The 21,198-nt window shown below is 38.7% G+C and overlaps 1 protein-coding gene across 1 annotated transcript in view; it reads left to right on the plus strand.

The window, feature by feature from the left end:
- The first annotated feature begins 231 nt into the window (after positions 1–231).
- Thoc1 (THO complex 1) overlaps positions 232–21,198 on the plus strand; it is a 48,085-nt gene continuing 27,118 nt past the window's right edge. The window contains exons 1-9 of the mRNA XM_008826959.3: positions 232–434; positions 3,051–3,124; positions 3,212–3,272; positions 4,852–4,918; positions 9,103–9,221; positions 9,993–10,041; positions 11,376–11,471; positions 15,060–15,142; positions 18,085–18,158. Coding sequence (XP_008825181.1) covers positions 381–434; positions 3,051–3,124; positions 3,212–3,272; positions 4,852–4,918; positions 9,103–9,221; positions 9,993–10,041; positions 11,376–11,471; positions 15,060–15,142; positions 18,085–18,158 — 677 coding nt within the window. The 5' untranslated portion in view covers positions 232–380. The remainder of the gene's footprint in view (positions 435–3,050; positions 3,125–3,211; positions 3,273–4,851; positions 4,919–9,102; positions 9,222–9,992; positions 10,042–11,375; positions 11,472–15,059; positions 15,143–18,084; positions 18,159–21,198) is intronic.

The following is a 21,198-nucleotide window of genomic DNA, read 5'->3' on the forward strand; positions in this document are numbered from 1 at the left end:
GAAGATCCCGGGTCAGCGACTCCACTTCCTCAGACGAGCTCAGCCCGGGCTTCCCGCACAGCGGCTACCTTCCGGCGCGCTCAGGGAGCCGCAAGCAGCCGCCATTCCCGCGCACTCTCCTAGCCAGGAAAAGCACCACCTGTCCCCCCACCTGGGAACACATAGCAGACGGAGAAAGCCACCCGCGTCCGCTCCGCCCCCAGTGTCGCCTAGGACCCAGGCCAAGGCATAGAGAAGCGAATCAGGGACTGACGCCCACCTCACGGGCGTCAGCACATCGGCGGCCCAGCCCTTCGGCGCACAGGCCGCCGTAGGCGCGCTGCGATCTGACGTCATCATCCGGCGCCACAGCGCGGTGGTGGGCACGCGCAACCTAGAAGATGTCTCCGACGCCGCCGCTTTTCAGTTTGCCTGAGGCGCGGACGCGGTTTACGGTGAGCTGGAGGCTAAAGGCCCTGGGGCTGACCCAGCGCTCCTCTTTCCCTTCCTCCCCCTCAGATATTCCCCGAAGGTAAAGCGAGAGCGACGGGTTAACGCCGCGGCGTCCTGTCCCAGCCCCTTCGGGGACTGGCGGCCAGGCAAAGGAGCACTACCTAACTCGTCTGTGGGGCCTCTGCCGTCCGCCTCCGCCCACGAGTTGGGGGTCCTCGGACTACTTGTTCTGGCCGCCTTTGTGCCCTGCATGGAGAGCTCACCAACAGACTAGTTCAAGACAGCTTCCAGCTCCTCTGCTCACTTAGTGGGGCAGATGTGTTCCCAAGGAGCTGAAGGGGGAGGGCGGGAGTGGGTTCTGCCCCAGCCGGTGTTCCCTCCCCGCCTCCTACACTGCCAGGTGGTTAATCGAGCAGCCAGTTCATTGACATTAGCTCTGTATCTCAGAGATGAGGGTAAGGAACTCCTGAGTGGGCAAAGGCAAGCATAGCCTTCAGAAGGCTCAGCAGCTGATGGTATTTTGTTCTTGCATTTAGGAAACACTTCATAGAGCACTTTGATGATAGCTCATTTATGTGTTTATCAACTCTGCTACATGAGCTGGAAACTAAGACATCCCCACTGCCCCCAAACAAAAGTTAAGCGACTGGCTTTGCTAGGTTTTCTGACGTTACGTCCACTGTCCTTTCAGTGTTTATGTATGAAAAATCACAGTTATAAGCTGTTTGCTTACCTCTACCATTTTTTTTTTGTTGTTGTTGTTCTTTTTTAAGAAGGGCCTCCCTGTAGCCCCAGCTACCCTGGAACTCACTGTGTAGACCAGGCTGGCCTTGAACTCACAGAGATCCGCCTGCCTCTGCCTCCCAAGTGCTGGGATTAAAGGCTTGCACAACCACGCCCGGCTTCGTGTATGTTTTAACTCGGATATTTAACTGTGTTTAGGTAGTTGTAATAATGCCAGGATGAAAGGCTATGAAAGAAGAAGAATGATTCTTTGTAGTCAGTAGTTGTCTTGAGTAGTTTTCTGCTTTGCAGGGTTTTAAAAGTATGTCATTAGGTGCTGGAGAGATGACTCAGCGGTTAAGAGTGTTGGCTGCTCTTACAGAGGACCTGGGTTCAATTCCCAGCACCAACAACTCTCGGTAACTCCAGTTCTAGGGATCAGATGCCGCCTTCTGACCTCCATGAGCACTGCACAACACGGATGCACTTACATGCAGGCGTACACGCATACACATAAAATAAAAATAAAATATTAAAAAATATTTTTAAAAAGGTATGTCATTAGAGTCATTTTCTTCCATCACAATAGCCCTGAACTGAACTTTTTACCTTTTTCTCTTGGTCCTGGGACTAGAACTAGGGTCTTGCACCTGCCAAGCAAGTGCTCTGCCACTGAGCTATAGCGCCATTTAATCCAGGATCATTTAGTCCAGGGCTTTTCAAGCTTCAATGTTTGATGTTAATCACCTGGAGATCATGTGATATGAAGATGCTGATTTATTACCTCTTAAGTGGAGGCCAGACATTCTGCACTTCTAACAAATTTCCCTATGATGCCACTGCTGCTGGTGGCATTAAAGATCTATAACTGGTGAAGGTGAAGAAATGTAAAGAGGTAAAGGGATGTTCCCAAATTACTCAGCTTACCTAATGGCAGAGCCAGGAATGGACATTTACTGTAGAGATCTAAATATAAAGTAATAATATGACTCCCCCAAATACATGCAGGTTTACACAAAATGAATGACTGAAATATTTTTGTTCTCGTAAGGACCACTTTAAGACAACCACCAGTTACTTATTCATTGCCTAGATTTGCCTGCCTGGTACCATACTAAGCAAGGTGCCTGGAAGAGGTAGGTCTTAAAGTAGTCTGAAAGAAAATATAGAATTTGAATTAAACAGGTGGAAAAACAGCATGAAAGTGTGAGTGCACTAGTGGGAAACAAGACTGGGTAATTTAGTGAAATAATATCATGGATCTTGAGGGAGCTATAAAACTTCAAAACCGGCTGGGTGTGGTGGTACATGTCTTTAATCCAGCACTCAGGAGGCAGAGGCAGGCAGATCTTTGAGAAACCTAAACAAGCCTGCTCTACATAGTAAGTTCTAGGCCAGCTCAGGCTATAGGGAGTCTGTCTCAAAACAAAAAACCCAGAACATGTAATTAAGGAGCCATAAAGAGATTGGGTTTGTGGGTTGTTGGTGGGCTTGGTTTGGTATTTTGAGACAGTCTTGTGTAATTCAGACTGGATTGGAACTCAGGTAGTTCAGCTCGGCCTTGAGTTCATGATCCACCTTCCTTGGTGCTAGTTGTAGAATGCGCCACCATGCTTGACAAGATGTTTTGTTAGTAGAAAGCACTCATGGATGTGATATTTAAAGACAGTAAGAGAAGAAACCTAGAATGCAAATGTCTAGCTAGGAGCTCTTGCTAGATTTAACACAATGAGGATCTGGATCATTAAGTAGTATTTGAGGTAGGGATTATTGAGCATGACTGGCAGGAAATGTTTCCCAGATATAATCATTTCATAGTTAGACATGTTGATGAAGGTGTATTTTCAGTCAACAATAACTAAAAGTTTTCCAATTATTTGCTTTTTTTTTTGTAGAAATCTACCAGAGAGGCCTTGAACAACAAAAATATCAAGCCATTGTTGAACACCTTCAGCCAGTTACCTGGCAGGTAAGGCGTTATTCAATGACCATGAAGAACTCCCTGAATATTTACAGTGAACTATTTATGTGATGAAGGTTCTTTTGTTTTTAATAGTGAAAATGAAAAAAAATGTACCCTTGACCAAGCTTTCAGAGGTGTTCTAGAAGAAGAGATTGTAAGTATTTTTTTTTCCTTTATTTGTTGTTAAAATTTGCTGGTAAAGCAATAAAACGTGTTATTAAAAACTGCTTTCATTTTTAAAATGATTATTTAAACATGGCATTTATTTCTTAACATTGACATTCTACCACATAAAAGCTGAGTTGGTAGCCAGTATAGGAGATATGTAATAATTAAGGATTTTGATAATCCAGGTGTAATTTTAAGAACTTGATGATAGAAGTTTTGACATGCAGTCTTTTTTTTTTAATTTATTTTTTGTGTATGAGTGTATTACCTGTGTGTAAGTGCACTGGTGTTGTGCAATGCCTGCAGAGGTCAGAAAGGGCATTAGATTCTCCTGGAACTGGAGTTACTGACTGTTGTTAGCTACCATATGGGTGCTGGAAATTGAACCTGGGTCCTCTGCAAGAGCAGCCAGTGCTCTTAACTGCTGAGCCATCTCTCCAGCCCTAACATGCAGCTTTAATGAGCAAGAAGTAAAGACAGAGCCAGTAAGATTGTGCAGTAGGTAAAGGCACCAGCAACAGAGCTTAATAACCTGAATTTAGGTTCTGGGGAGAACCTAAATGGTAGGCGAGAACTGACTCCTGCAAGTTGTCCCCAGTCTCCATGTGCACACAGGGACACACACATGCACATAGGATGAGTAAATAAATCGTTTTGGGTTTTTTTTGGAAGAAGATGTTAAAAGTGAAATCTCACTTTGATGTATAAATAGTGACATGTCATGTACTTGCATAAAAGGTCTAGGCCAAAGGTGTTAGACTTAGGAACTATGATTCCATGCCCTCATTTTCCTGTGGCATCTTCCTCAGCTAAGCATACATAACTAAGGCTTATTCAGCCTCAGTAGGGAAATCTAATTGAGTCATGAAGAATCTGAATATTTGTCTTTAGCAGGATTTTCAACAGTTTATTTTTGGTCAAGCAGAGACTGGGTCCCCTAGTGTTAGATTCATATGTTAGGACCATAACACATTGTCCCCCTTTTTTCTCAGACAATTCTGGATGAAACTGATTGACTCTTTTTTTTCAGACTTAGTAATTTCTCCATTGTCAGGTACTGAGAAAATCATTTTCATTTCAGCGCTTCAGTTTCATTTGTGAGAAGGGAAATACCATTTTATCAGTGTTGTATAAAACACCATAATTTAGAAACCCAGTAATTGCTTGTTACTTTGATTTTACAGTACCTAAGCACTACAGGTAGAAGATCTTCACCAAGGCCTCAGCATTAAATATGCAGACCATGCCTTTGCCCTGAGGCATTGGTTCAGTCATAACCTCAGCATTTCTAGAAGTGCCTGATTAGCATATAGTCTAGTCATGCTAATGTCACCATTTTTCTGAGACCATTGGATTTTAATGGAATAACTGTTTATTGTTTGACATACTTCTATAATTTGTGTTTTACTGTTCATGTTTTGTTTTTCCATTTTAGAAATTAATTTTATTTTGTATGAGAAATCTATTTCTGTTTAACAATGTAATGTCAAAAAACGTGTTTTTATTGTTAACAGATTAGTCTGGATTCTTGTTCCTAAATTAAATAGTCTCTCCTCTGTTGATAGATAAATCATTCAGCATGTGAGAACGTTTTAGCTATTATTTCTCTTGCTATTGGGGGAGTAACTGAAGGTAAGTATGGTTTGTTTTGTTTCTTCAAGTTGTTTTGGCTATGACATGCTCTATCTAAAACTTCTGCCTATACCTCTGTACCCATCTGATTTTGTTCATTCTTTGTGTGTGGTGCTGGAGATCAAACAGAGAGCCTCATGCATGCTCTCTAAGTTTTGTTTGGCTCCCACCTTGTCAAGACGCTGTTCATACTTATTTCTCATCTCTATTGTGTAATGCACATTTTGTACTTTCTTTGTTCTCCAAATGTTTTAATTATACATAGATATTTATTGAGCATCTGCCATGTGCCTGGTACTAAGTTAAGGATTTGGAGATTCAGTGTCGAATAAATCATACTGCTCATCTATAAGGAGCCTAGTGGGTAATAGAGGAAAGATGCGTAAATATCTTACTATCTTAATGTGCTGTAAGTACTGTGGTTGAACTGTGTTGAATTCAATACGGTGAAAGTGATTCCCAAAATTTAGAATCTAAAGGAATCAGAAGAGGTTTTAAAAAGGCAGATGGGGGGCTGGAGAGATGGCTCAGCAGTTAAGAATACTGGTGGTTCTTACAGAAGACCCAGATTCGAATCCTAGCACCCACATGGCAGCTAACAACTGTCTGGAACTCCAATCCCAGGGATCCAACAGCCTCTTCTGACCTCCGCGGGCATTGCATGACACAGATGCACTTAGCTACATGCAGGCAATACACACATGCACATAAAAATAATAAAAAATAAAAAAAAATAAAAAGACGGATTGGGCTTGGTGACACATGCCTATAATCCCAGCATTTGTGAGACTAAATCAGGAGAATTAAGAATTTGAGACAGGATAAGACCCTGCCTCGAAATAGGCTTCGGGGGAGAGCCCAAGAGTAGGGACATGAGAGGTTGAGTTTGTGAGAAACGGGGAAGTAGTTATACACAGGCCAGGAGAGGACTGTGCTGACTGGGACTGGTGAGAGAAGCTAGGTGGGCAGATGAGTGTAAAGGCCTTGTGTGCCATGCTAACAGGCAGCTCTGCAGGAGACTGCTGGCAGGAAAACTCAGCAGGATTATTCAGTGCAGCAGTCCAAGGTAGACAGATTTGAGAGACCTTCAACAAAGCATACAGGCACTTTGATACCTATGTTAAATATTTTAGGAAAGAATTGAAAAAAAAGTTGAGCATTCTTGAACCTAGTGATTACAATTCATATATGTCAAAACTGCCTTTTAATCTTTTAAGTATTCATATCATGTGCTTTTTGATATTATCTCTACAGACCTGGAACACACAAGGTAAAAATGATTTCCCGGTGTTACAACAAGCTGTTTTGTAACTTTAAGTTCCTAAGTTCTTATTTTACTTACTATACTTAGCTGCCCATTCATTCATTCATTCATTCATTGAGCATACTTGCGTTCCGCAAAGCAACTTTCCTTACTCAGTTTCTGTCAGGTTGCAGTATGTTTTTTGTTCATTAATTAACTTAATATATTACTCATTTAAGGCTGGTGATGGCTTTACTACAAATTTCGAAAGCTATATCTAGAACTTTAATTGAGAAAGATGAGGACTTGTGAACTTCAGCTGTAAATAGAGACTCAAATAGTTTTCTTTTAGTTTAAGGAGAAAGCTTATTTTTGAGAGATCATTATTGGTTCTTTAAGTGAAATGTTTTCAAATTATCCATAAGTATATTTTATTTAGTTCAATTTGGCAGATATTTATTGAGCTTCTATTCAGTGTACAGACATTTATTGGCTAAAACATTAAAAAAAATAAGTCTCCAGGCATGGTGGCACACACCTTTAGTCTCAGCACTCGGGAGGCAGAGGCAGGTGGATCTCTGTGAGTTTGAGACCCAACCTGGTCTATATAGCTAATTCCAGGTCAGCTGGGGCTACAGGGAGACCCTGTCTCAAAAAGACCAAAAAAAAAAAAAAAATCTACCTTTTAAAAACTTAGGACTGACAAGATGACTCAGTAGGTAAGCACACTTGCCACCAAGCTTGATACCGGAATTCAGTCCACATGGTGGAAGGACAGAACTAACTCCCGTAAGTTGTCCTCAGAACACCAAACACATGCACATACATTCATAAATAAATGTGATAAAAATAAACAAACTTGCTTATTACTATGGTGATTAGTCGGAATATGCTAAATTATGCAGTGGATTTATATAGGATGTGTTTCAGAAGCATAAATAAGGTGTGTGCTCAAGGATATCAAGGAGCTTTGATATCTGACAAAGCTGACATTTACTCTGTTTTGGAAGACAGGGTTGAAATTTGCCATGTGATAAAGGGAAATATTTAGGTAGGAAAAAATATATACTGTTAACCCATGAAAACATGATCATAGCTTAGTGTTTAGGAACCTGGAGAGGGATATCTATAGCCAAAGTTAAGATAAAGAAACGAGCCAGGCATGGTGGCATGCACCTTTAATCCCAGCACTTGGGAGGCAGAGGCAGGTGGATCTCTGAGTTCAAGGCCAGACTGGTCTACATTGTGAGTTCTAGGCCAGTTGGGGCTACAAAGAGACCCCATCTCAAAAAGACTGGATGGATGGATGGATGGATGGATGGATGGATGGATGGATGGATGGAGAGAGAGAGAGAAACAAGACTATAGACTGAAGGTGCTGGGACTTTGTATAACACAGTGTTTCCACACTTACCAACTCATTAGAATGTCCAGCTGATTTTTATCTTTAAGTGAGATGCTTAGGTACTCATTTAGTTCTGCTGACTCAGAATCTTTGGCACTGGAATATAAATAAATTATTCAGATATTATAATTATTAAATATGACTTAACTCTCATACTGTCCTGTAGAAAAAGGCAAAAAGTATGCCTTTTAAATTTCTTGGATGCACAGAATGTATAGTATCACAGAATCTAAGTGTCTTTAGGAATTTTAGGCCTAGCCTGCCTCCCTGCTATGACCTTGACAAGTGGTTGTCCACCTCTGCCATACCAAGCCTGTTGATGGAGATCATTGAGTCCTTCTGCATAGTTCTGATGACATCAACCCTTGTATTGGTTTGAAATCTGCTACCTTATGCTCCCCTGATTCTAGACAGTATTCTTCACATCACATTTCAGATGTGGTTGTAACAGAACAAGGTAGAACTGGAAATCGTACTTCCTTTTCCTGGGCATACTGTATTCACTCAGTGTTTTTTGCTTACATTGCCCATACATTTTTCTTTTCTCCACATACCATATACAGTTAGCTACTTTTCTTTAAATGCAGTATTTAAGTTCCTGTGACCCTACACAGAAGCATGAGTAGAGATACAAAAATATTAGCCAGTCTAAATGGCCTTAAGAAAAATCTTTATTACTGTTCTTTGATGTCATTAATTTTAGAGACAAATAGTAACTTTCTACTTTATCATTCTCTTCCCTAAAAAGATAGCCACTTTAAATGTTAAAATCATAGTTGAAATAAATTAAAAGCTTTTTCTTATCTACTTTGAAGGTAATCTTTTCGAATCACAAAGACAAGTTAGCAACATTATAAAACATTTGGAAGTTAGAAAAAGGGAAAATAGAAGTCATAATTCTTCTACTTTAAGAAACTACCATTCCTTTTGGTATATAGTTTTCATTTCTTTAATCTTTGAAAAATATTAATGTTGTAATTATAATGCACATACAATTTTGAATCCTCCCCTTTTCATTTAACATTATATCATAAGTTTTTTCCAAGTAATTATAGTCATAACCATTGTTTTTAATTGGGTGCATTATATTCTTTTGAATAGCTTAGTGGTGAAGAGAACAGACTGTGGAGTCAGACTGCCTGGGTTCGTATCCCAGTTCTACCATTTACTGGCTCTCTGATCTTGGGCAAGTTATTTAACCTCTCTGTCTCAGCCTACCCATTCTATAAAATGAAAGCAAAATGATCTACCTCATAGGACTATAAAGAATAAATATTTTATTATATGTCAAGCACTTAATGTGTTTGACACATAGTAAATATTGTTTTAAAAATTGGTGTATCATTATTAATATACATACAAAAGATTACGTGAGTCCCAATTTTGGGACTCTTAGATTGCTTTTATTTCTTGTTTTTTAGCCTTGTTACACGTTATGAAGAATACTTTGTAATATAACCTTGTCTTTAGAATTGTTTTTCATGGGCTAGTTTACAGTGTTTTAAACTTTTAAATTGATTTATGCTCCACTTGAAGGTATTTGTACTGCATCAACACCTTTTGTATTGTTGGGCGATGTTTTGGATTGCCTTCCTTTGGATCAATGTGACACAATATTCACTTTTGTCGAAAAAAATGTTGCTACTTGGAAATCAGTAAGTGCTTCCTTTTCCTGCTAATATTATCTCCGTATAGATATAGAATCCTGAAGATAGTTTTTTGGATTTTTTTTTTCTCATAATTCTAGTATTGGTGGTTGCCAAAAGTTTGTCTCTATGAAAGAATTATGTACTATTTGCTTGAGAGAAGAATCATAATATAGAGAAAAATTTGAAGTGCAAAACTTGATTAGTTTTTTTTTTTTAACTTGAAAATAATACTTTCAGTCAGGCATGGTGTCATACACCTGTAATTCCAGCACTCATGAGGCACAAGCAAAAGAGTTGTGAGTTCTAGGCTAGCCTGGGCTACATAAGGAGAACCTGTCTTAAACGGGTTGAAGAGATGGCTTAGTAGTCAAGAGCACTTGTTGCTCTTCCAGAGGGCCTGAATTTGGTTTCCAGCACCCACGTCAGTCAGCTCACAACTGCCTTTAACGCATACTCCAGGGGATCCAATGTCCTTTTCTGGACTCCTTGGGTACTGCACACATGTGGCAGATACATACATGTATACATAAATAAAAATAAGTCTTTTAAAAAAACAAAGCAAACAAACATACTTTTAGATGTTTACTGCTCAAGGTCATGCTATCTTACATATCTGAAAACATTATTTCACTGACGATATTAGCTTTAAAATAAGTAAAAGTAGCATAATAGAGCCTGAGACCGTGTTGGTGCTCTGTTATGTTGTACTGCCTGTGACTTACTGAAGGGAATGTGGCAACTTCTGAAGCATAGTAATAATTTTTGTCTTAATTTCAGAATACATTCTATTCTGCTGGAAAAAATTATTTACTACGTATGTGCAATGGTAAGTTAAATTAGTGCTTTTAAAACTCAAAATGTAATGAGAAAAATAGGTTGTTTCATAAATACCAGTGATAGGGCTGGAGAGATGGCTCAGTGGTTAAGAATACTGGTTGTTCTTGTAGAAGACCCTGGTTTGAATCCCAGCACCCACATGACAGCTAACAACTGTCTGTAACTCCAGTTCCAGGGGATCCATCGGCCTCTTCTGTCCTCTGCGGGCATTGCATGACACAGTGCACTTAACTTACATGCAGGCAATATGGCAATACACTCATACACATAAAATAAAAATAATAAATATTTTAATAAATAAATATGCGTCTTTTTTGAGACAGGGTCTTCCTTGCAGCCTGTGCTGGCCTGGAACTCACTATGTAGACCAGGCTGGCCTTGAACTCACAGAGATCCTCCTGCCTCTGCCTCCTGAGTGCTGAGATTAAAGGCATGCGCCACCAAGCCCAGCTGAACAATTTTTTTGGGGGGCGGGATGTATGTTTTGTCTGCATGTATGGCAGTGTACTCCATGTGTGCAGTGCCCCACAGAGACCAGAAGAGGGTGTTGGATCCCCTGGAACTGGAATTACTGAGGGTTGTTAGCCACCACGTGGATGCTGGAAATCGAGCCCAGGTTCTCTGGAAGAACAGCAAGTGTTCTTAACCACTGAGCCATCTCTAGCCTCAGTATCTTCATTTTTAAGCAACAGTCTAGCTAGGCGTGGTGGTGTATGCCTTTAATCCCAGCACTTGGGAGGCAAAGCCAGGCAGATCTCTCTGAGTTCATGGCCAGCCTGGTCTACATAGCGAGTTCCAGGCCAGCTGGGACTACAGGGAGACCCTGTCTCAAAAAGACTGAAAAAAAAGTAGCAGTCTTATTTATTAAAATATCATTCACTGGGGCTGGAAAGATGGCTCAGCAGTTAAGAACACTGAATGTTCTCACAGAAGACCTAGGTTCAAATCCCAGCACCCACATGTTAGCTAACACCTGTCAGTAACTCCAGTTCTAGGGGATCCAACGCCCTTTTCTGACCTCTGTGGGCATTGCACGACATGGGTGTACTTTGACACATGCAGGCAATACACACATACACATAAAATTAAAAAAAAAAATTTTAATTCTTTAAGCTAAACTGTTCTAGGTGCAAACTAATGAAAATTAGAAAAACAATAAATTTATCTTGTTGACTGGACTTACTTTGTTGGTGGTTTATAGTACTTTTGTGACTATTCTCCCTTTGGGAACCATTACTTTAGTAAAACACTCTGGACAAACTGGTTAAAAAACATGGGTATGGTTGTAATAAGCATAGGATGATCTTTTCTGTCTCTTGTTAGATCTCCTCAGAAGATTATCTAAATCCCAGAATACAGTCTTCTGTGGGCGAATTCAGCTCTTTTTGGCCAGGCTTTTTCCTCTATCTGAGAAATCAGGTAAGGGTTTATACATTAAATAAATTCTTTGTAAGCACATCTGCCATAATAAGATAATCAAAAAGTTGAAAGCATAGAAATTGTCACTTTATTTTCTTGTAAATAATTATACGAGTCCTAGTTAAATTATAGGTAATGTTGAGACACAGTCATTCTTTACGTTCAAAGTTTATTTTTAATAATGTACATTGAATCTTACTAATATATGTAGATACATGAACTATCTTGTCTATATCTCACTTTATAATGTAAGCCTATTTTTTTGTTTCTATTTTCACTACTTTTAGCCATATTTAATTTCTTTATTTTACAAATTTTCATTGTGAAATATAACTCACTGAAAAGTATTTGAAGCTGTTATGTACAGTTTAATGATTATCAAGCACACATTTGTTAAACCAGTTCTCCTCTGGAGAGAGGCTAGCCTTCCTCCTCTCTCAAACAGAGCCTTCCCTGTTTGCAGTCTCTCCAAATATGCCAGATCATAGTGCCTGTTTGTTTTGGTTTTTCACTATTTAAATATAGAACTAAGGTTCTATCTACTTCATAGTGCTTTGATGATTAAATTAAAGGACATGCAGGAGTACCTGCCTGTAGTAAGGCCTTTGTATATGCAGTGGTGGATTTATGTACTTTCTGTTTGTCACCAGTCTAGCTTGTTTTGCCTTACTAATTGTTTCATTTGATCAGTATTATGACTATATGAACTCCTGTACTTCTGATGTTCTGTCTATGGTCATTTAGTACAGAACTGTTGCCTGAAGAGATTTTTCTTTGTTCTTGTAAAACAGTTCCAGCAGATTTAAAATTCTAGGTTGGCATTATATAGATTTCATCTCATTAGTGATCATCTTTTACTTTCTAGTCACCTGTTCTTTTTTTAAAGTTCTTTTTTAAACTTTTTATTACATTTATTTATTTATTTATTTATTCTGTGTGTCTTTGTGTGAGCACTCCCGTGTGTAGAGATCAGAGGATAACTTGGAGTCAGTTCTCTACTTCTACTATGTGGGGCCCAGGGATTGAACTGAGGTCATTAGACTGAGCCATTTTGCTGGCCCTGGTCTGACATTCTCTAGAATAATCAATATCTAACTTTTTGATCTTTTTAAATCTATTGTATTTTTTCCTCGCTTCTAAGATTTTTTGGGCTTTTTTTTTTTTCTCTCCCTCTTCCTGATTCAGGGTCTTCCTGTAGCCTCAGCTGGCCTAGAACTCACTATGTAGACCAGGCTGGACTTAAACTCACAGAGATCTGCCTGCCTTTGCCTCCCAAGTGCTGGGATTAAAGGTGGGTGCTACCATGCCTGGCCTTAAGTTTTAGTTTCTTATTCCTTGTGATATTTTGGAGCTTGTTTTTTAGTTTTTAAACATGGTAAGCATTTTCTTGTGCATATCTCTTCATTTCAGTGCTGTGTAACTATCTGTTTCAACTGTCTGATTTTGTTCCTCACTTAGATGTCTTGTCTCTGTGTCTGCTTACTGTTGTGTGTTATTTTTTGAGATGATATTAGAGAGAATAATTTTGAGGCCTAGTGCAGATACTTACCTTCAGAGAGGTTTTTTTGTCCCTTCTGTCTGGCCCCTTAAAGGGGGCCTACTGCCAGTTAAGATTACTTTAGTCCAGCCCAGTTCAGTCTCTTTATGCTCTACGTGGTCCATAAAGCTTGATACTAGACTACAGTTTGTTACATCCTCACCTGAAGATATAGTTTGGAAGATGGTTTGATATGGGATTTCTCAGTTATTATTATTCTTCAGGCCTAGGAGGCTACTAAAACTTTTGTTGTATATCTGATTTCCCCTATTTGACAGGAATTGCAAAGGTAGTATGGAGTATCTGAATACCTACTGTAAGCAGTAATTCTAGCACAGTTACTAAATTTTAAAAGCCCAGCAGTTCTATAGCGTTTATTGTCAAATACAGACATTTGAATTTCAATAATATGGTCACTTTTCCTTTTTCTATTCCAGGATCCATATGACATTTAGTTTTCACATTATCTTAGTCTCTTCAATGAAAGTCTCTTAATCTTTGCTTATTTTTCATGACTTGACATACCTAGAGAGTGCTGGATAGGTATTTTAAAGAATGTCTTCAATTCAAGTTTGTCAGATGTTTTTTCCATAATTGAAGTTAGGCTTTTGGAGAACAATGCAAGGGATTTGAAGTGCCTCTCACAGCAGCATTTTGATATGGTGTCTTAATTATGGCATTGTTACCACTCATTACTTAGTTAAGGTGGTATAGTTAACCCCTCATTACTTGGTTATGATGGTACTGTTACCACTCATTTTTTGGTTAAGGTGGCATCTCCTGTATTTTCTATAGTGAAGTTACAGTGTTTCCCTTTGTGGGGAAAGGCACTACTTTGAGACTGTGTACAGATATTTTTACATCTTAAATCTGTACCTGCTACTATTTATGAGTGGATTTTACCTAAAGTGAGTGTTATTAGGGTATCATAGTTATTTTTGTTCTTTTCCTCTCATGTTTTCTGCCCTTACTAATTCTCTCTCATTACTAGTTTAGTTACCTCTTTCCAAATGAAATTGTGGATATTTTATTCTTTGGGTTGAAATTAATTTACTTTTTTGTTCAAATTGTTCCTGCTTTAGTCACTGGGAGACCTTTCAGATCCTCCTGGTATGAGAAGATTATCCAGGCTCATCTTGTGTTTTCCTCACCCCCCACCTTGGGAGTCACCATTTTTCCAAAGAGCCTAGTTCCTTTTATTTAAGATAGTGTTAAAGCCAAAAGCTGAACCCTAGATACACTGATTGCTTCTAGGCCCTCTCAGCAAGCATAGCGAGTAAAGGTAGTGTGAATATACTAATTTATATACATACATACCTATATCTGTTTCTATGTATACATTTTAAAGGATAGTAACAGAAAAGTTGAGATCACACAAATACCTGAGTCACATCCAGCACTATATAGACCTGATTGTTTCAAATTTCTTACTCTGACAGTTAAATCATCTGACTTTCTTTACATTATTTTTATTTATGCATTATATACACTCTCTGATTGATATAATTTATATTTATACTTTGGCAAAATTCTGAATACTGTAGATTCTACTTGGATTTTTTTTCTCGAATAAAATGAACCATCTCAAACAAGTATGGTAGTACATGCCTGTTTCTCGCACTTAGAAGGATCATGAGTTTAAGGCTAATACAGACTACATAGTAAGACCCTGTCTCAGAAAAATAGATCTATTTGTTATCAAAATTGCTGTAAATTTCTGAGTACTCTATAGAGGCACTTTAAGAAGTAAATTTTTTAAAGTATTTGAAAATCAAGTACAGTTGTTATTTTTACTTAATAATTTGCTTAATTGTGGGTTCAACATTTTGTGTTTTGGTTTCGTGACACAGAATTTTTTTTTTTCCTGTAGCCCTAGCTGACCTGGAACTCATTATATAGACCAGGCTGGCCTCTAACTCACAGAGATCCGCCTGCTCCTGCCTCCCAGTCACTGAGAGCAAAGGTGTGCACCACCATGCCCAGCTGATACAGTTATATAAGGTTAAGTGTCAATGGATTTGCATTGAAAATCTTTCTCCTTTTTTCAATAGGTCTTAACTTGCAGAGTCAGTTTAATCTGGAAAATGTCACTGTTTTCAATACCAATGAGCAGGAAAGCACCCTGGGTCAGAAGGTGAGACTGATAAGAAACCTTCTCATAGAGCAGGTTTTTTGTGGGGGTTTTTTGTTTGTTTGTTTTTTAATTTCAGTACTTACGTTCCCAAATGTAAAATCTAGTAAAAACAAGTAATGTATACATATATGAGAAATACAAGGATGCTTGTCGCAATTACCGATGCAAAAGAATTATTTGGTTATCTGAAGCTTCTGAACCCAATAGTTAAAATTCATATACTAGTTCAAATATTACGTACAATTTTGATAAGCTGGTCAAGTATTACATATTTGGTAAACCTATAATTTAAATTACTTTTTTCCTCCTTTAATATTTTAGTACATGCCAATGAGAAGAATAATTTGTATTTATGTATTAACAGAGAATAACAGAATTTCTGTGTTTTCAACTGTAAAAAAGTTAGTATTTAATAAGGATGAAAAAAATGCCAAAAGTTTAGTTGGTAAAAGTTTAACATCTAGTCAGCCTATTTAGAGGGCTTTGTTAGGAGGGTCAGCTGTTCCTCATCTAGCAGTAATCAGTTGTCAATATTCCTTTGGATAAGATTGGGGTCTGCTGTTCATTTTCCCAGATCTATGCTGGGTTACTATCTGGGAGTCCCTTTGGCCACCCTGGCCAACAACTCAAAGGAAGGTATCGCCTGTCTGGCATTGTGGCTTGTTATGTAGACTTTAGCTATACATATGGACTCTTAAGAAATTATATTGACCCTTTTAATCTTGGGTTATACTAGATTCACCAGAAGGGCAAGTAGTGGGGAATGGCTGGGGGTGCCGACAACACAGCAGACAGTAGCACGGATATCAGAGTATAAGGGCTCTAGTGGGGGGAGGGAGGCTATGGGAGGGTGCTATCTGGGAAGTGGGTGTAAAAAATAAATAAATAAATAAATAAAAGTTTAACATCAACTTACTTTAAAAAATGAGAAAACAATTGAAGCAGATATTATGTAAGTATTCTATGGTCTCCCAACTGATCTGTTACCACAGAAAGCATTTAAAAAGGGTATTGGGTGAAAACAAGGACTAATTCAAGGCCTGTTGTTTAAGCTGTAATCTTATTAAAGTGGGTTTTAGAAAAGCTGTACTTAGCATTTTAATAGTTGTACATAATGCAGATTATAGAAATAAGGTATTTTCTACTTTAAACTTTATTTACTTTTTTTTTTTTTTCGGTCTTTTTGACACAGGGTCTCCCTGTAGCCCCAGCTGGCCTGGAACTCACTGTGTAGACCAGGCTGGCCTTGAACTCACAGAGATCCACCTGCCTCTGCCTCCCAAGTGCTGGGACTAAAGGCATGCGCCTCCACGCCCAGCATTATTTACATTTTTTACATATCTCTATAAACAATGTCTATAACCACTTCTCACAGTCTTAATCTAACCTTGCAAGACTTTTTGAGCATTTCTCCAAGCTTGTTTTTTTCTCACATGAGATGATATAAAACATACAGCTCTGAAATTCATTTATTTCTTTAAATTGATGTATTCCTATACCAGCAAATCTAGGTCTGTCTCTTTTTAATGGCCTGTGATAAGTCTTTGAACGTATGTATCATGATCTTTTTTCAGTAGGCATCTAAATTATATTTTTTAGCCAGGGTCTTAGGTAATTCAGGCTGATCTCAAACTCACTGTGTTGACAAGGGTTATCTTGAGCTCTTAGTCCTCCCGCGTCTACCTCCCAGATGTTCAGATAACAGGCTTTTGTCATCATGTCTGACTTAAATCATGTGCAGTAGTGAAAACCTACAGTGAATAGTATTGTATGTATGATTGTGAAATCATGCTGGTATCTTTTTAGGATAAGTAAAAAGTATATGGTTTTCCAAATTTTAAAAAGTACTTATTTTAGGTGTATGAGTGTATTGCTTGCATGTATATAAGTGCACCTGTGTCATGCAATGCCTATGGAGGTCAGAGGAGGGCATTGGATCTCTTGGAACTGGAGTAAGACAGTTGTTAGCTGCCATGTGGGTGCTAGGAATTGAACCCAGTTCCTCTGCAAGAGCAGCCAGTGCTCTTAACTGCTGAGCCACCTCTCCAGCCTCGTGTTTTTCAAATTTGGTAACTTGCCTCCATAAAGTTACATCCATTTATTTTGCTGCTACTGACAGGTGAAGAATGCCTGTCCATTTCCTTACAACCTTACACCAATACTAGGAATTATATCCTTTGTAATCTTTGCTTCAATGATTTAAAAAAAAAAAAAAAAAAAACACTTGAAAAATAAGGGTTTGGGTTTTTTTCCCTAATTTACATTTCTTTGATTATTATTGAAGCTGAGGAATTTGCTATATGTTGACTGAAATTTACAGTTTTCCTCATGTATCACTTCACCCCCAGCTGGTTTTTGTTGTTGTTGTTGTTAATTGTTTTTAAATTGTGTGTGTGTGTATGTGTCTGTGTGTGTCTGTGTCTATGTGTATGTACACATGAGTGCAGTGTCTGTGGAAGCCAGAAGAGGGTGTCTGCTTCCCTGAGCTGGTGTTACGGGGGTTGTGAATTGCCCAACTTGGCAACCAAACTCAGTTCCTCTGGAAGAGCCACAAGTCTCTTAACTGCTGAGCCATCTTTCCATCCCCTGTGCACTGCCTCTTCATGCCACTTATCCATTTCACTATTGATTTGTCTTTGTGATTATATGTGTTTCTAAAGTATTTAGCCATAGATCCTTTGTTCCCAGAAATAATCTTTTGCCTTGTTTTGATGAATAACTGGTTTAACTCTGTTTTCACACATGATTTCATTGTGTTATATCATACCTCTCTTGGATTCCTGCCATACAAAATTCTCATTGCCTTAAAGATTATAGCACAGTTAACTGTAGCTAGACTTCTCAAGTGATATTTGTGTAATAATATATAAATGACTTAATTGTATATCTTTTTATCTTTTGCCCCATTACTGCTTCATGACAGGCTATTGCTTTTTTTCCAGCACATTGAGGATAGAGAAGAAGGGATGGATGTAGAAGAAGGTGAAATGGGAGATGATGAAGCCCCAACAACTTGGTAAGTTTTTAGAGCTTAAGACTTCCTGATTGCTAGAGATAATCCTTTCATGAGTTGTCAAGTACTAGAACGAAAACACAACAGGGAGGAAGGAAATCTTCTATATATAGTTTTTATATATAGCTTTCATGTATGTAAATTAAAATAAATCCTATATCACTAATGGGCTGTATCAGTTGGCTTATAAATTATGGACACATACCTCATTGTTTACACAGCCTGTCTCACACACATTCCTGGCATTGAATTGCCAACCAGAGGCAACCTTAGGAGTGCCTCCCTTTCTCCCTTCCATTAAACTGTGGGCTTGATACCTGTGGTAATTGGACCTGACTTAAGTACGGAATGTAAAAAAAACCTTTTCTCTCTCTTCTCATTGCTCTTACCACTGCTTTTTCTTATCCTCTATAGCCCTGAGCCTTCTTGCCAAATAATTTCTTCTTGGTGCTAGGTAGAAGCAATGAAGTGAAAAGGGAAGGTAGGAAGGGACACTTTTGAACAGTACTTTTCCAGGTATCTGAGGCAGTGGAAGTTACCTTCAGTTGTAATTGAAAGAATTTCCATTATTGCTGCCCAAAGGATCAATAGGGGATTCCTGTCTGCATAGGGAGATATATTTCTGATATCCCAAATTTCAATTTACTCACCTATCCATATAAAAACATTTAGAGGTGACTGCGTCCAGGTTTAACCCGGTACTTTCTAGTCATATGACCTTGAGCAAGTTACTTGTTTTCCTCCAACTGAATTTTGGTATCTTTAAACTGTAGAGTGCTGCCTGCCCATTATAGTTGTTGATAGGACTCAGTAAGATAATGCTCAAAAGTGGTCTGCTAAGGCTCTTGGTGTTTTTCCTGGTAGTTGCTGATACTAAGTGGAAAGCACACAGAACAGTGTCTGTTTTCCAGTAGCTAGCTGTTATTCTTAACTCCAGCTACAAATTTATAGATACCTATTTATTTACATACGTTATGGATAGAGTGAACGTTTAGGGTCTGTGCAACACTGAGTCAAAGCAGTGGGCTCTAAGATAATGGGTTACCTGAGGTATAAATAGAACTCCAGAGATATGCTGCTAGCTAGTTACTTCCTCGCCTGGTAGAGATAATTCAGGTCTATTGATTATGGTCATAAACCAGTCCAAGGATGGTGAGATGGCTTGGCATAAAGGCACTTGGGCCAAAGTCTGACAACCTACTTTGATCCCCTGAACTCGTGGTAGAGGAGAGAACCAACTCCCACAAGTTGTCCTATGACCTCCATACTCATGCCATGGCATATGCTTGTGCGCGCACACACACACACACATACACGATGGATGGTTGGATGGATGGATAGATGGATGGATGGATGATAGGTAAATCAGTAAATGAATAAATATAAAAATAAAAGATAAAGTAGTCTACACCACAGGAACATCCCTTGAACAAGATCTTGCACTCAGCTGCCTTACTCTGTTGTAATCAGGTTTATGATTGTTGGAAGAAAGTGTATAGAAAATCACCTTGTGAGTAAGCAGCTGAATCAGCAGTTGATGTTTAGAGCTGAATTTATAAAGGAGGATACATTATCCATGATCTACTATGGAGTCTTATTTCAGATTTGGCTCAGATACAGGTTTTTTTTTTTTTTTTTTTTTTTTTTTTTTTTTCTTTTTTTTTTTTTTTTTTGTCTTTTTGAGGCAGGGTCTCTCTGTAGCCCCAGCTGTCCTGGAAATCACTATGTAGACCAGGCTGGCCTTGAACTCACAGAGATCCACCTGCCTGAGTGCTGGAACTAAAGGCATGCACCACCACGCCCAGCTAATACTGGAAATATTTTTTATACTAAAATTGTCATATTTAAGATTCTGTAAAATGATTCAACAGAGCCAAGAGTGGTAGTGCACAGTTGTAATCCCAGCACTTGAGAGATCTAGGCAGGAGGAGTGCCTTGAATTTGAGGGCATTCTGGGTTGTGAGACCTTATCTCAAAACAACAACAAAAAGCTCAACACTTCAAAAAATATATCATTTTATAGGACATTTTGGTTTAAAATACATGACATTCCACTGTTTTGCCGTTGATTGTTGTGATGAGGTCTTCCTTTGTTGGCCAGACTGGCTCTGAACTCCTGGGCTCAAGAGATCATCCTTCCTCACCCTCTCAAATGTCTGGTCCTGCAATTGTGCTTGACTACATCTTACTTTGGACATTGTATTTTAGACAGTAACTCTCATGTCTAAGTTGTTATTGCTTACAGATACAAGAAGTAAGTTGGGCCTGGTGGCATGGGCCTGTAATCCCAGCTCCTGCGGAGGCTGAGGCAGGAAGATCCAAACTTAAAAGTCTGCATGAGTTACAGAGTGAGTTCAGTGCCAGCCTGGGCAAAGTAGCAAGATCCTGTCTCAAAAAAAAAAAAAATTAAAAAGGCCAGGCATGTAGCTCAGTAGTAGAGCACTTACCCAATATGCATGAGATCTAGGTTCCATCTCCCAAATTACAAATGTGTCTATGTGTATATTATATGTTTTGTGTGGATAAATAGGAAATCCTAAAGTTTATGCAGAATAGTAAAATGGAAAGTAAATTGCCTCGGGTTGAGGAACAGAAAATAATGAATTGATGTCACAGAGTGTAAACTCAGGTTTTATTTAGATAGCTGGGGATGTAGCTCAGGGGTAGAGTGCTTGTGTGGCATATGCAAAACCTTAGATTCAATCTTCAACATTGAAAAATATTTCATTTAGCCATGAAAGAAAAGAGGAATAGCAAGCATCTGGCAGAGAGGAACAAAACCATCAGATGAGAGATACTTAAAAATATATTAGCACTTCAACTACAACAGTAATATAAAATATAAAAATGTCTTAATATACTGGTACTACTTCTGGAATGGTAGTATAGCTCAGTGGCAAAGCACTTGGCTACTGTGCTTAAAGCATTGAGTTTAAGCCCCAAGACCACAGACAATAAATAAAATTGATTCTGTAAGGCACCTTACAACTAAGCCAATTGAAGAAGGTAGGAAATGGTAATTAGCAACTTGGAATAAAATTCT

This window comes from Nannospalax galili, unplaced genomic scaffold, assembly GCF_000622305.1.
Source record: "Nannospalax galili isolate Female #2095 unplaced genomic scaffold, S.galili_v1.0 scaffold511, whole genome shotgun sequence".
NCBI classification, from domain to species: domain Eukaryota; kingdom Metazoa; phylum Chordata; class Mammalia; order Rodentia; family Spalacidae; genus Nannospalax; species Nannospalax galili.